General features: G+C 44.7%; 1 protein-coding gene across 4 annotated transcripts in view; it reads right to left on the bottom strand.

Moving 5' to 3' along the window:
* Positions 1-14794, bottom strand: part of Creb3l2 (cAMP responsive element binding protein 3 like 2) — a 110889-nt gene that overhangs the window by 42565 nt on the left and 53530 nt on the right. For all 4 annotated transcript variants that reach the window (XR_003301675.2, XR_003301674.2, XM_026398563.2 and 1 more), the window contains exon 2: positions 5174-5399. Coding sequence is in view for 2 of the 4 variants with exons in the window: in XM_026398563.2 (XP_026254348.2) it covers positions 5174-5399 (226 nt within the window). In the remaining 2 variants the exon portion in view is untranslated. The remainder of the gene's footprint in view (positions 1-5173; positions 5400-14794) is intronic.

Raw genomic sequence — 14794 nt, 5'->3', positions numbered from 1 at the left:
ATCTATCTCACGTCCCTTGCCTGTGCTCGGCAAATGATCAGCACAATCTGTTGCAGCACAGGACCTATAAACGGAAGGTGCAAATGGTGTGTGCTTGGGCCTCATGATAAGAAAGGCTTCCTGAAAAACATCCACTAATTATTTATCCCCATTCTAAGTCATTAGTGTAGGTGGTACTCATAATTCCTTTATGTTGTATTTAAATTCATTAGAATAAAAGTGAAAAAAAAAACAATGAAAGAGAAAGGAACCCTGAACTTTTGGAAGTCTGCTTATTTTCAGTCTTTCACTAGGGATCTTATTGCAAAAGAATCATTGCCCCAGCCCTCCACTCCCCATCTGCTTCCTTCCAGCCATCTCCATGGGACTAAGTCTGGGCAGTGCTCCAAGGCCCAAGTGAAATTTTGCCCCATTCATGCAACTTTTCCTGTAATCTTCAATGGGTGTGGTCTCTCTCCTGGGAACTTACACAGAATAATTTCCTCTTGGGACATTGCTCCCTTCTGACTATAAGGTGTTTGTATAACAGGGCACTTTCACCGGACTCTGAGCTTCTCAGAGGCAGGGTCTAGGTTTCACCGTTATGTCCCACAAGTATCTAGAACGGTGCCTGATACATAGAAGGCATTCAACAATCAGATGTGGAACTGAGTGTCAATAAAGGCAAAGTTAGTCTGCCACGTTTGTGTAGGCTGCTTTCAACCCTCACGTTCTAGAATGGCAAGGCTGCTGGATGGCTGACTCCTCCTGAGAGGTTACTGTCCTAATACGATATGGGTACCAACATATTCTCTTCACATTCTGATACAGGACCTTTGAGCTTGCTAATTTCTCTGTCTAGAAGCTTCTATGTGAGAGGCTTCTGCTGATCTCTACTCAAATGTCACCTTCAATGTAAAGTCTTCCCTGTCTGTCCTAATTCAAATTTTAACACTCTTTCTTCTCCAACTTCCTATCCCTTTTTATGATTTATTTTTCTGTGTATCAGTAACTCTGTCATGCATGAGGTAGATAATTAAAAATAGCCGTGAACATTTTAAAATGAACATAAAGCATTTATAAAACACTTAACTTCTACTTGGCACAATGCAAGGTACCAGAGACACAGAATTGTACTTGACCTCAGTCATCTCAAAATATGGAAGAGAATTGACAGCTACATGGATGGCTAAAATACAAGAACAAATGGAATCATCTCTGCAGAAATGGCAAGAAAACTTTATGGAAATGTGATGAAAGGGGCCACTTGACTGGGAAGAGTAATGAGTCTTGAAAGGCAGGAGGGTGGGAGCAGAGGGTCGGAGAAGGCCCTGGATTGAGTGTCAATAAAGGCACGCAGTGGAAAAGCTAAGGCTAGAGTCATGTGGACAGGGAGTGGAAGGATATAGCGTAGGAAAGGGCAATTGATCAGGCCACAAAGACTCTCAAGAGCCATGTTATGAGGTCAGCTTCATCCTAGAGGATAATCTGTTTCAAGATTTGAGGGGGAAAAATATGAACCAAAATGAATATCTAACAATCTTCATGAAATATCTTACATCTTCATTTCACAGAACATGTTGGAGTACTGACTACACCCTAGTTACTCTCTAAGGAAACATTGCTATTCACGGATCCTAAGGAATCAGCTCCTGCTGGTGTGTACCTGGTTGTCCCTCCAGAGGATTATAAAGAATGACCAATGAAAACAGAATAATCCACTAATAAGGTGGACAGCTCAGTACCCATTGGAGTTCTTTGTAGAACACAGGTTGATGAATTCTGAAATCCTCTACAAAGCCTTCTGGAATACCCAAGATCCTCTTGACCTCTTCAGCTTGTTGTAGCATCTTTGGCAGTTGCTATGACCCAAATACAACTTAGAGAAGAATAAGTCAATTTGGGCTCATGATATCAGAGGTCTCAGTCCATAGATGGCTGACTCCATCGCTGTGGGCCCAAGGTGAAGCAGAGCATCATGGGGGACAGGCATGGTGGAGGGAAGCTACTTCCCTCATGGCAGCCAGGAAATGGGAGTGGGGTGCAGGGAAGATGAACCACTCCAGGGTACACACCCAGTGACCCACCGTCTCCAGCCACAACCTACCTGCCCTCAGTTAACACCCAATCAGTCCATTCAATCGAGGGTGGACAGATAGGTTATACACAGCCCTCACTATCCAGTCATCTCACCTCTGAACATTCCTGCAGTAACAGAGGAGATTTGGGGGAACACCTCATTTCCAAACCATAACACAGCTTTTGGTTTTAAATAATCACAATTGCAACATCAGATGAAAACATTCTCCTTCCTATCAGTCAGGTCCTGAGCTAGGCACTGAAGTATGTCACATAATCCTCACAAGAAGACAGGAAGGAGTTTGTTATTATCCTGGTTTTACCCGTAAGGAAAGAGTGGCTTGGAAAAATAAGAAATCTGCCCACCAGTAGCCAGTGGAGAAGTAGGATTGGAAACCAGGTGTAACTACAGAGCACACAACCTTAAACCTGCCGGCACGTGCTTAACAGCTGTACACTCAGTCCTGTATCTTTCTAATCTCCCCACTTGATAAGTTGTGTGAGAGCAAAGAACGATTTCTTTTCTTTGTTTGTCCTCCAGTACCTTACATCAGATCTTAAGAACTTCTTGGTGAATGAATGGCAATAATGTAAGGCATTGGGGTCAAAGAGTTCAGACAGGGAAGAAGGTCACTTTCCAGACGTCACTGTGAGGAGAGGTGTGGCAGTCAGCTGCCAAGATGGCTCCAGGGATCCTGGCCTCCTGGTGGTCACATTCTTTTACAATCCCCTACCACCACCACCGTGAATCAGCCCTGCCTGTGCGACCAACAGAACAACTTCCCTGGCGATGTTAGAAAAGGCATTGCAATGGACGCCTCCAAGCAGCCCCATGGAGAGACCCACACAAAGAGTAACCAATTCACCCCACTGACTCGCCAGCTGGGTAGTGAGGGAGTCATCTTGGAAGCAGACCTCTACCCTGGGAAGGTTATCAGTTGAAGGTAGCCTTAGTCTGCCTCTGATTTAAGCCTCGAGAAAGATTCTAAACCCAAACCACACTGGAGAGTCAATGCTGAGTACTTGCCACAGAAATCACAAGACGGAATAAATGATTGTTATTGTTCTAAGCTATTAATTTGGAGAATATTTGTTACCCAGCAATAGATAACCAAGATAAGAGAAATGGAATGAATTCCCCAAAGGAAGTAGGACTGGAATTACAGGCATCAGAGAAAGTGTAGAATAAGGTAGGCAAAGCAGTGAAGAAAGCATGGGGGAAACTGTAAGCCAAGGTGGATACAGCTGTTATAAAGAACCATCTCAAAAAAAAAAAAAAAAAAAGAAACATCTCCACAGAGGACCTAAAGACTGGAATAAACTGGAATGGTCAAGTAGTCTGACCACTCATCAAAAGCTAACATCCACTTATAAAATAACAAAACTAAGATTGTTTGAATTTATCTAAGCTGAAACCCTAAAGGGCTGACCTCCTACAGCTCTCCTACACACAGTGACGAACGAGGAACATGGTAGTTCCCCCTTACCCATGGTTTTCTTTTCCACATTTCAGTTACCAACGGTCAATCATGGTCTGACAACACTAAATGGAAAATTCTAGAAATAAACAATGCATGAGTTTTAAATAACTTGCTATGGTATATTGTTATAGTAAGGGACTATGCTATGAGGATAAGGGGGCAACAGTATTTAATTATGACAGACGGCAGGAACCAACCAAAATCATTCCTGAAAGCAATTTAAATAAGAAAGCAAGGGATCAGCAAGAGAGGGAGAAGAAGGGGAGAAGAAAGAGGAAAAGGAGGAGGCCTCCCCTTCCCCTGTTCTCCTGATCTGAAGTTAAAAAAAAAAAAATTGACAAACTATAGAGAAAAAAAAGTTTAAAGAATCATGCATCTAAACTCTTACAGGGAGTCAGGGGTAGATCTGAGCTTATACTTAAGCCTCCAGCAGGGTCCAGCAAGAGAGAACCCACTAACAGATCTGCCTTTCGCTGAGAACAGAAGGCCACACTTCCTGGCCTGATGGTCAGCATAGCTGTCTTCAAAGGAAGAATGCATCTGAGATGGAAAGTTTTACCACCCGCGCGCGACATTCTCTGTCCCAAGATACGATGTTTTATCGGTACCAGGGTTGGTTCTTAGCAGATCTACGAACCGCACTGGAGAAGGAGTTCCACCTCCTTCTGCCTTATTCAAGAGGTGGATACAGCATCTGCCTTTAACCATAGGGGGGCACGAGGAAACTAGTTCTGGAGGTAGCCACCTGTAAAAGGTGCTGCTATGCACACAGCGGCACAGAAAGTGGGAGGACAATGCTCAGGCCAAATTGAAGACGGTCAACTTAGTGACTCCCCCGCCCCCGTCACCCCAAGTCACCCTCCTCTGAGGAAGATATCATATGCTGAGCTGAGAACAGAGAATAAGCTTTTTAAAACATACTCCAAATACTAAAATAGCTGGTGATCCCTCTAGGAAAACAAAACACAGTATCATAAGAAAGGTGCACGTGCCCTGGAGAGTTTAAAAGATACAACATATACCGATGAAAGGCCCACAAAGTAACAGTCAAAATATCTTAGCACCTCTCAATCCAGAAAAACTAGACTTTAAACAAATACTGTATTTATGGTACTGCTGACTGGCGTGATCGATTGATCTAGTATTCCTATATCAATAGGAAAGTCTGGGGATACTCACCAAGATCTCAGACAAGTGGGGGTCAATGGAACATGCTGGAAATGGGTTAAGAGATGCCCAAGAAGCTTCTAAGAAGAAGAGTAGTGATAAAAATTCTTTCTCAGAAAAACAGCACCATTTATTGACACAATGAGCTTACTGGATGGGAGGGAATGATCAACCAGAGGGCCAATCTGATTTACAAATGGCTGCTCAGCTGCCCAGACAAGCCGCAGACAGACACATTAACAATAACGTGCAATTATTCAGTTATAGCAAGTTCTCAGGGACACAGTGTAGAGGAATATGCCCTGTGCCTCTTGGTGTTTTCCCACAGCCCAAGCACTAGGCCCTGCCCGCAGCAGCTGTTTGACTAAAGTGGGTGCTAAGGGTGACACAGCTCACACCCACCCCCTTAAAGAGCTCAGGATCAAAGGTGCCAGCATCGCAGGTGCTTCCCTGGGCTGGGTTCTTACCATCGTTGAAGCTGTCACTGGTGGCCACGTGGGTGAAGGGTGACTGGGCCCGGGGCTCCTCGCTCAGGGAGTAGCTGTGCTCAGCCTGGATGAGGGGCGCGGGTGACGTCGGGGATGGCTCCACCTCCATGGACGACGAGGACGAGCTCTTCTCTGTGAGGAAAGGGTCGTTCAGGAGCTGACCCAAGACGTTCTGGGAAAACTCATCCAGAAGTTCTGAGAAGTGCTGCAAGAAACAAAGAGGGTATTTGCACACACTCCAAGGCAAACACACGGAGCAGAGCTTCATGTGAAGCCACTTAATACCCGCAACGGCCAGTTGTCTATTTCTGTCTAGCAAACCACCCCAATACTTAGTGGCTTAAAATAACCATGATTTAGTATTTCTCACTGCTGGGTGGGTTTTGGGGTGGGGGGTGAGCTGATTTCACTGGGTTCCCCGGTAACACCCTCAGTGACTGGAGCGTTGGCAGAGGCTTTGCTGGGCTGGGACCCCTAGACCCCTGGGTCCTTTCCAAGGAGGCTGAATCAGGCTGAGCTTCTTCACATGAGGGAGAAGATGAATGGCCTTGGAAGTCACACAGTATCCCTCTCCCCACATTGTTCTGGTTGAGGCAAGTGACAAAGCCAGCCCAGACTCACAGGATGGGAGAGTAGACTCCACTCCTTGAGGAGAGGAGTGGCACAATACCACAGCAGATGATGGGCTGGAAGATGGCGCGATTCACTGGGCACCACTGCCATTTTCCACCTCCAATGCTATGATCTTTGTGGCCTCCACCATGCCATGGACATGACACAGGAATCGTCTGTTGACAATCCAGGGGACTCCCAGATCCCTTTTTCTACTGTCCCACCTTAAATGAGATGAAACAACTTCACCCTAAGATGAGAACCAGATCTCTTCATTACACAATAACCTGAGGCCAACCTCCGGTTCCCAATGCCTCAGTGGTGGGGGTTTATTCATGGTATGGGGACCTGCAGAGCAGGATGTCTCGACCTTGGCATTACTGACACATTTGACAGGATGATTCTTTGCAGGGGAGGACGGGGGAGGTGGTTCTGTGTACTGCAGGATTCTTTGGCCTTCACTTCATCCCCCAAGGGTGAAACCCAAAAGGTCTCCAGACACTGCCAAATGACCGTCCTAAGGGACAGAAAATCACCCCTATTTAGAATCACCACAATAATGTATATTAAAAATAATAATAATTTAAAAGTCCACTTGGGCACCAGCGGGTTTAGACACTTCTGCCTTCCTTAACATTTCCTGAGTCACAGACCAGCATGTGACATTCTTAATGATTAAACTTTAGGAACACCTCTGGTATGGAAAGAAAGTCAAGAAAGCAGATACAGCAGTCCGAGAACTAACTGCTAACAGTGACACTGGGGGTAAGCAATGAAAATCCTTGGGGTTCACATGAACAACGAAGTCCCACCATGGAATGGAACAAGAGAAGATGTGAAAATGAATGCAGGAAGGGAAGGTGGGACTTGACCCTGGAGCTCCTGCTCTAAGGTCAGGACACAGCCTCTTACTGAAGGAGAGAGTGGACCGCAGACAGGAGGCCCTTGAGGTGGGCGGGGTCCCTCCAGGGTTTCCAGGGTGGGCTTCCTGGCATCACAAGTGCAGCAAAGGCTGCATCTCATCAGCACAGAACGCAGGGGTGCTGCAGGCCCTGGGCAGGGTATCTGTGAAGACGAGAGGGGGTGGGGACTCCTCTGGGCACACACACGTTCAGAAATGGGAGGTCATTAGGAGTGCTCAGCAACCCTTCCAACTGCCTGCCGCCCAGTTCCCAGGGGAGTTGAGTGCTGTCGTTCTATAATGAAACACCTCGAGCATTCAGAAAAATTACAGGTAGCAGTATCCCCAACAAGTACGTACTCATTCCTTTAAAAGAATCTTACTTTCCATGTTTGCTTCTGCCACCTTTTCTTCTCTGCTCTTTCCTCCCTTCTTCCTTTCTCCCTCCCTCACACCTTCATTTTTAAGAGACAGAATATATGAAGGGACTGTGGAAGCTCCCACCCACTTCATTTCCTCGTTCTCAGAACTAACTACTAACCTGACCTTGAGGGTATCATCCCTATACAGGTTTTTATATGTTATCTTTAAGCTTTAAATGAATAGTGCCATGCTTCAAACATCTCCCTGCAACTTTTTTCCTTCAAAAACAGTGTTTAGATTTAGCCACATTTATACATCTAGCTCTACTTCATTCATCAAACTTCCAGACTATATTCCATTGCATTTACTCATTCCTCTTGAGGAACATTTAAAGGTATTTTTTATTATGTGCAACATTGTAATAAATATGCTTGAACATCAAGGGAATTTTTAAAAGATATTCACATTCTATGAGCCACCCTCGGAGATTTTAAATTAGATGTCAAAGGCATCTGCATATTGAAACCACCACGACCACCTGTGATTCTGCAGTCACTTCATTTTTGACCACTGAAGGCTGACTTTGCTTCCACTCACCACCCTTCTTCCTCCACCAGCAGGAAGTTCCCAGAAGTTCAGATATGCCCAAGGTCAAAGGAAAAATCATAGATTTTTCAGCTGCCAAACGCTGTCCCTGAGCTTTACCATTCAGGATAGTGCATATGAATTACCTGGGCATCTTTTTTTTTTTTTTAAACAGTTTATTTTTTTTTATTTTTTTTTATTCTTTTTTTTATTTATTTTTTTTTAAAGAGACAGTGAGAGAGGGGAGAGAGAGAGAGAGAGAGAGAATTTTTTTTTTAATATTTATTTTTCAGTTCTCGGCGGACATAACATCTTTGTTGGTATGTGGTGCTGGGGATCGAACCCGGGCCGCACGCATGCCAGGCGAGCGCGCTACCGCTGAGCCACATCTCCAGCCCCTTACCTGGGCATCTTAAGACACAGATTCTGACACAGGTCTGTCTAGGCAGGGCCCAAGTCCTTCATTCTAAAAGCTCCAGGTCACGCTGCAAATCCAGACCCCTCTGTGAGTCACAAGGAGCAGAACCACAGCAAGGCTAAGATTAGAACCAGATCTCTTGATGATACAATAACCTGAAGCCAGCCTCTGGTTCCCTAAGGAGCTCCCCAAAGACATTTATGTTTGACTGATGGTGCATATTCTGCCAGTGTTTGACGATGTTTCTTTTAAGAGCCAAATTAAAGTAACAAAAAGAGAAACACATAACACAGAACAGAAAATGAAAAAGCAAAAGATGAACTCACAGGGCCCCCATGTCTGAGCCACAATTCTGTCCCCTGAAAAGAAGCGTCAACCCTGGCCAATTACGCTGACTCTGCTAAACTTCTGGGATCCCATTCCACCCGGAGGAAGGCGAAGCTGCCCAGGTGGGGTTACTCTGCTGACATTCTTTTTTCTTTGTCCTGCGCAGCCCTAATGAATGTTTTCATGAACATCCCCTGGATAACCAATAATAAACTTCTCTAGCTCTGCTAACCTTCCCAGAGTCTCCCCTACTTTGGATGATACAGTAATTATCACGTTATGAAACAATTTAGTCCTAATAATAGACGGTCCTGAAACATCCAAAGTTGTTATCAAACTTTCCTCTCTGGAGAAAAGAACCTCCCCAGAACAAGGACCAACTGCACCTAACCAGCCGCCCACACGAAGGAACTCAGCAAAGGTAAGCAACTGAATCAGTTCAGGGGAAAGACTAGTGAATTAAAAGATTAACCCAGCAAGTGCCAACCAGACGCTGTGACTCAGGCCAGCCAAATGGTACCACTTGGGTCTCCTTGGCAGCTGTGGGCTCCGGGTCTCAGCAGACATGTCAACATCTCACTGCTGGTACAGGGCTCAGGCCAGAGTCAGCCCATGATTGATGCCAGCCTATGGCATTAATAGAGAGAGGTATCACTTGTCAACACAGAGAAAGGAACAAAGCAAGCCTCAAAGAGGATCCCTTCTGGATCCTGCTAGAACTTTCACAAAGTACTCAAGGGCTATAAAAATTCAGTGTCATTCCTTCAAACACAATGACACGGTAACATTTTGCTATCCTGCCTAAGTACTTTAATCAAGCTTCATAGGTTCACAGAGGATTTGAATAGTCTTTTCCTTGCTCTGTGATTACAAGAATCCTGTGGGGTTGGGACTACACTGTTGATGAAAGGTGCAAGTGATATTCCATACCAAGAGCAGGGGGTTCCAGATCCCAGGTGCTTTCTATTACAGCATGCTACCTTCATAAAGTCGGTCCACAAAGCCAGACAAAGGCAAACTCACAGTCCTCCCAATACACATGCAATCTGCTTGCTATAAACGCACACGTGGTCCAGCCACTGCGAATAAGTGATCTTCCACATTCGTGGCATGGAAACGTGCCAGGGGGTGTGAGGTGGAGAGATTCCTGGCATCACTTTCTGTGGTCCATCAGCAGTAAGGACGGAGATACTTATTTGCTCTTAATGCAAGTTTCTGCCAAAGAGTTCAAAGTGACATCACAGAAGCTCTCGGTTGGAAGAAATCTGCTGACAGGACTGAACCCTCTACTTCACATCATGAATGTTCTTCGCCAACTCTGAAGACATTGGGCAACCTCCTCTAAGAATTTAAGAATTATCTCCCCATTACCTAAAGACCCTGCATTTAATATCCTCCAATCTAGCCCCAAACAAATTGTAAAGTCTAGTCTCCTTTTATTCTTATGGATGATACTTTCATTCTAAACTGAATGACCCTGGAGCAATACAGCTACAAGCCAGACAGCTCTCAATTTGAATCCTGGTTCCCAGCTGTGCAAAGATGAGCAGGACACTTACACGGTCTAAGTTTGGTTTCTTCTCCTTGTAACATGAGGTTCATAATCCTACCAGCCTACTGTCATGAAGGTTCAATGAATAATGCATATAATATACCTCACTCTTCACTGGCTAGCAATCTTTGAAGTTCTTTTTTAAAAGTAACATAATTAAAACAGTAAGAGTTAGGCACATTCTGCTTGCATACAGACTTCTCACACTATTTTTAGGGTATTCTTTCATTTTCCTCTTTACCCATCAGGAAACTACCTAAAATGAAAAAAAAAAATCTATTTCTTTTTTAAAGTCATTGTAGACAGACACAGCTTGAATTGGTCTTTCCCTGAACATCCTCTGTCCTGAGAACAAGCATCTCATAATTGGACACACTATGACTTTTCTTTGACCTTCCTTTTGTCTCTACCTACCTTAAATACTTTACCATCCCTATGACCCAGATGCAAGCCTTTCCACCCTCCCCTCTGAGCAGCCAACACCTGTCTCAACTGGATCCACTGATCATTCCACAATACTTAAGTGAAACAGAGAAGAGATCTGAATTAAAGCCTAGGCATCTCCAGCAACTAAAGTTTAGTGCTGTTAAATGTTTAAAACGTATATCCAAGTTTAAAAGTCAGATAAACTAGTAGAAATTGCTAACTGTAATAATTGCTTATTGTATTAAAAAAATTACCAAGGCCTGAAAACATTTATGTTTGTGTCTGCAGGTCACTAATGAGCTCTCAAGGTAGCCTTTGAGGGGGAGTGTTTTACGATCTGCTGCTACTAAACTGACCCAAGACTGAGAGTCATGGCGTGAGGAAAGGGGAACAAAGTAAGAAAAAAATGAAGGATTCGTAACTCTGAGTTCAACTAACTGACCTACAGAGCTACTTGGCTGCTTCCTTATAGTCCACACCCTGATGGCCACTCATCAGGGCAAGGCTCTGTGCTGGGTGAGAGGTGGCAGAAAAATGGAAAAAGGCCAAACAAAGAGAGGGCCATCTTGAACCAAAAAATGAGTTATCTGGACCACATGTCCTGGGTCCCCACGGGAAGCACTCATCAAGCACATTCTAATGTTCCAGGGCAGGGTTGATAGTATGTGGTCAGTCCGAAAGGCCTCTCTGGTGGAAGAAGAAGGACTGGACTAAGTAAGAATGCAAATTCTACTCCCAGCTCCACTGGCTGTCAGTGGCCTCTTCTGGACTCTGTTTCCTTTTGTGTGTGTGTGTGTGTGTGTACACACATGCACATGGATGCGTACGCATGCACATGCACATGCAGTGTTAACTGCTGCAGAGGCCCGTGAAGTGGATTTGAGACTTGATCACCTTTCTTTGATTCATGGTCCCTCTGGAGAACCTCGCAATGCTTTGGACTGGCCTGCCCCAAACCCACAGCCACAAACACACAGGCCCTGCTCCCAGGCCGCCCACCCCTCAGATCTGCTGCAGAGTTGGAGGTGGAGGGGTGTGTTCCATGGATTAGAGGTTAAGCACCGCCAGCAGAGATAGTAGTAATCACACAGGAATATTTATAGGTCATTGCTAACAAGTATTCAGTTACAACACCCTATAATTTTCTAAAATGTTTCAGGCAACCTAAAATGGAGCTACAAATCTTTCCCACTTGGGAGAAGGAGGGAAAATGCCGTCTTTCTCCTTCATGGGTTGCTTCCATTTGCCCGTGTGGCCCCTGCCCTGGGACAGTGAAGGAGGTGCTGTGGATGGTGGGGTTCGGGGGTGGGAACTCAGCAGCCAGCAGCAAGCCACATCTGCCCTCCCCAATGTCCTGTTTTCCCATCCTGCTGTCTGGAAAATGGGAATGGCAAGGCCTGTGCTGTGCGCCTTGTGGCTCAGAAGATTGCCCCCAGTCAGTCAGGGGAAGAAGACTTAATGTGAAAAAATCAAAAGTCACAGTGAGGAGTCTCCAAGGAGCACAGAAAGCCCCAGAGACTGGAGCCACAGAAGCGGGGAATGCGGTGGGGCAAGCTGACAAGGAACCATTCAGGACACGCCTCAACTTCACCCTGGAAACCAAGGCCTCCCTCCAGGGAAACTGGGTGGGAGGAGCCGCCAGGCTCTGGAGGCCACCAGGGAGAGAGGTGGGCCCCCAGGACTTGGGGCCTCAGAGGCTCTCTGGGCCCTGCACACAGCCAGCGCAAACAGGAGGAATAAGGAAACCTTGTCAGGAGTCACCAGGAAAAAAACCGGCCGGTGGGGTGGGTCAAACCCCATTAGGAGGAAACTTGAAGCAGGCCTGATTTAGGCACACTGTGTATTTCCCTAAGCTAAAATTACTGAAAGCTGAGCCTTGGGGCTCTTTTTATTACGAAAGAGCTTCTTTGGCGGGAGGGGTTGTTTCCTAGATTTTGTTAGTTTTGGTAAAGTTATAGTTCATTTTATTGAAATTTCACAAGCAGCAATAAAAACTGTGTTTTTTTTTTTTTTTAAAAAGAGCACATTCCCAAAACACACACACTTTAGTTGGTAGTAAACAGATACACCTTTCTTTGTGTAATAAAAAAAAAAGAAAAAGAAAAAAAATAATCAAATTATAAAGGCATGGGGGGGGTACTATTTAAAAGAATCCTGTTATAAACCCACTGGGAGGGTATATTCTATGTTTTGTAAAAGGAATCACCCTGGGGCAGGGGGGAAGGGGAGGTATAAATAAATAGGTGTAGCACACAGGGTTTTTTTGTTTGGGTTTTTTTTTTTTTTTTTTAGTACTGAGGATTAAACTCAGGGGCCCTCTACCACTGATTTACACCCCCAGCTATTTTTAACTTTTTTGTTTTGAGACAGGGTCTCTCTAAATTGTTGAGGCTGGCCTTGAACTCATAACCCTCTAGCCTCAGTATCCTGAGTAGCTTCGATTACAGACATGCATCTCTGGCAGCACAGAGGATTTTTAGGGCAGTGAAACTCTTCTGTGTGACTCTATAATGTGAAAATATGTTAATACATATCTGCTTCAACCCATAGGAGGTAGAACACCAAGAGTGAAACCTAAAGGGAACTATGGACTTTTGGGTCATACTGATGTGACAATCTCTATCAGTTTCTGCTGGATTTTGCTGTGAACCTCAAATTGCTCTTAAAAAATTGTTTAAAATGAACCTCAATTTATTTATCATGTAAATATGAATTTTTACATATGATATTTGCTTCAAGGATCATGCACCAATACTAAATCTTTTCATCATTAAAACGAGCAATGATGCACTTTCTCCAAATGCAATCGTATCCTGAATGGCTTGTACTGGTTCTTCTTAGAACTGGAAGTGAAAAGAAAAAAATAAACAGAAAAACCCTATTTTTTTTAAAGAATGTCTACTTGCAATATAAACAGCTCAGTTAATGAGATTAAGGGAAAGATTCCCCATAGGTGGCTCCTGCTGGCCAAGGTGCCAAGAGATTCATTTAGTTAGCACAAACACATCCATCTGCCTGCTTCTTGGCTCATTGATACCTATAGTTGCAGATATCTCCAAAATGGGCTTCTTAGTTCTTTCTAAACCCAAACTAGTCTCTAGCTGGGGAGAGGGCCTCTCCTTCCATGGCCCAAGGGTATCCAACCAGCCTCCTCAGAAATAAAAATAATGATAAGAAAATAGAGTGATATATCATCCTCTGTGGTCAACACATAGTGCTTCACAGAGGACAAACACTTCAACACCATTGCTGTCACTGGTCTTCACAGACTGAGAATTATCCAGAGGATATCCCAGGGTGGTGGGATAGAGAGGAATAGGGCAGGATTCCTGGATTCTGGTCCCCCTTTCCATGTACACATCCCTCTCTGCCCATCATCATAGAGAGCTCAGAGCTCAGATTCCTAATGGTTGAAAAGAAACGCCTTGTGGATTTTATGTTAGGCCCAAGAGCAAGGCAAGCTCCTCATACAGATGGAGAAACTTCCTAGGATCCTTTTAGAGTCGGCAGAGCTGGCCAGAAACCCTGGAGTCCTCTTTAATCTGTTCTGAGAAACCCAAACCATCCCTTGAGTCCTTCTCTTGCTTCTCCCTTGTGCCACAACAGGTAATTGAACTCACAAACAAATGAAAAGCCCTTCAAACCTCATGACTGGCCCAGCCACTCAACAGAATCTGCCATTCCATCCTCTCTGTCCCCAGTGAGGGAGCAACAGAAACCTAGACCTGGAATGGGGAGCAGCAGCCACCTTCATAAATGCCCCGTCCCCTTTCATGGCCCTGTCGAGCTATATCTGCAGACTCTCAGATGGGTGTGCTGGCAACACAGCAGGGCTGTTCACCTGTTCACCCTACACCCCACTATCATACACACCCAACAGCACATCTGTTTTTAGCCCTCCCACACTTAAGAGCCTCCAACTTAATTAAATCTAAATCCAAACACCCCACAGGAGGAGTAAAATTAATTTAAATTTCTTATTTACTCTCTTCCAGTTTAATTCCTTAAAGCAGATCCTTCTGGTTGGTGTTTTATCCCATGTAGATATCCCTTCTGTCTTTTATCCTTCAATTTGTAGTTTTTGCCCTGGTACATTCTCACTATATAAGTAAATATGGAAGCTTTTGGGTCACTCTCTTCTAACACCATCTCCCACGCTCTCTGTAGCTTTCTGATTTTTCTCTGAATCTTTCTGATTCATTCCACCCTCTTAAACATAAAGTGTCCCCATTCCCTCTCCCAAAGCACATACCTTGCATTATCAGCATTTGGTCTTTACCCCACCAGGCCAGGACACTCCCTCACACCCTTCAGGGAAGACACAATCTAAGACATTCCCTACTTGCAACTCTTAGCTCCCACCCTTGAATAACTGAAATCTAGTGTTTGCCATTCCAGAAACACTTTGGATTATGG

The sequence above is a fragment of the Urocitellus parryii genome, chromosome 3, assembly GCF_045843805.1.
Source record: "Urocitellus parryii isolate mUroPar1 chromosome 3, mUroPar1.hap1, whole genome shotgun sequence".
Classification (NCBI taxonomy): Eukaryota; Metazoa; Chordata; class Mammalia; order Rodentia; family Sciuridae; genus Urocitellus; species Urocitellus parryii.
The sequence above is the reverse complement of the archived record's forward strand: the minus strand, read 5'-3'. Positions and strand labels throughout refer to the sequence as shown.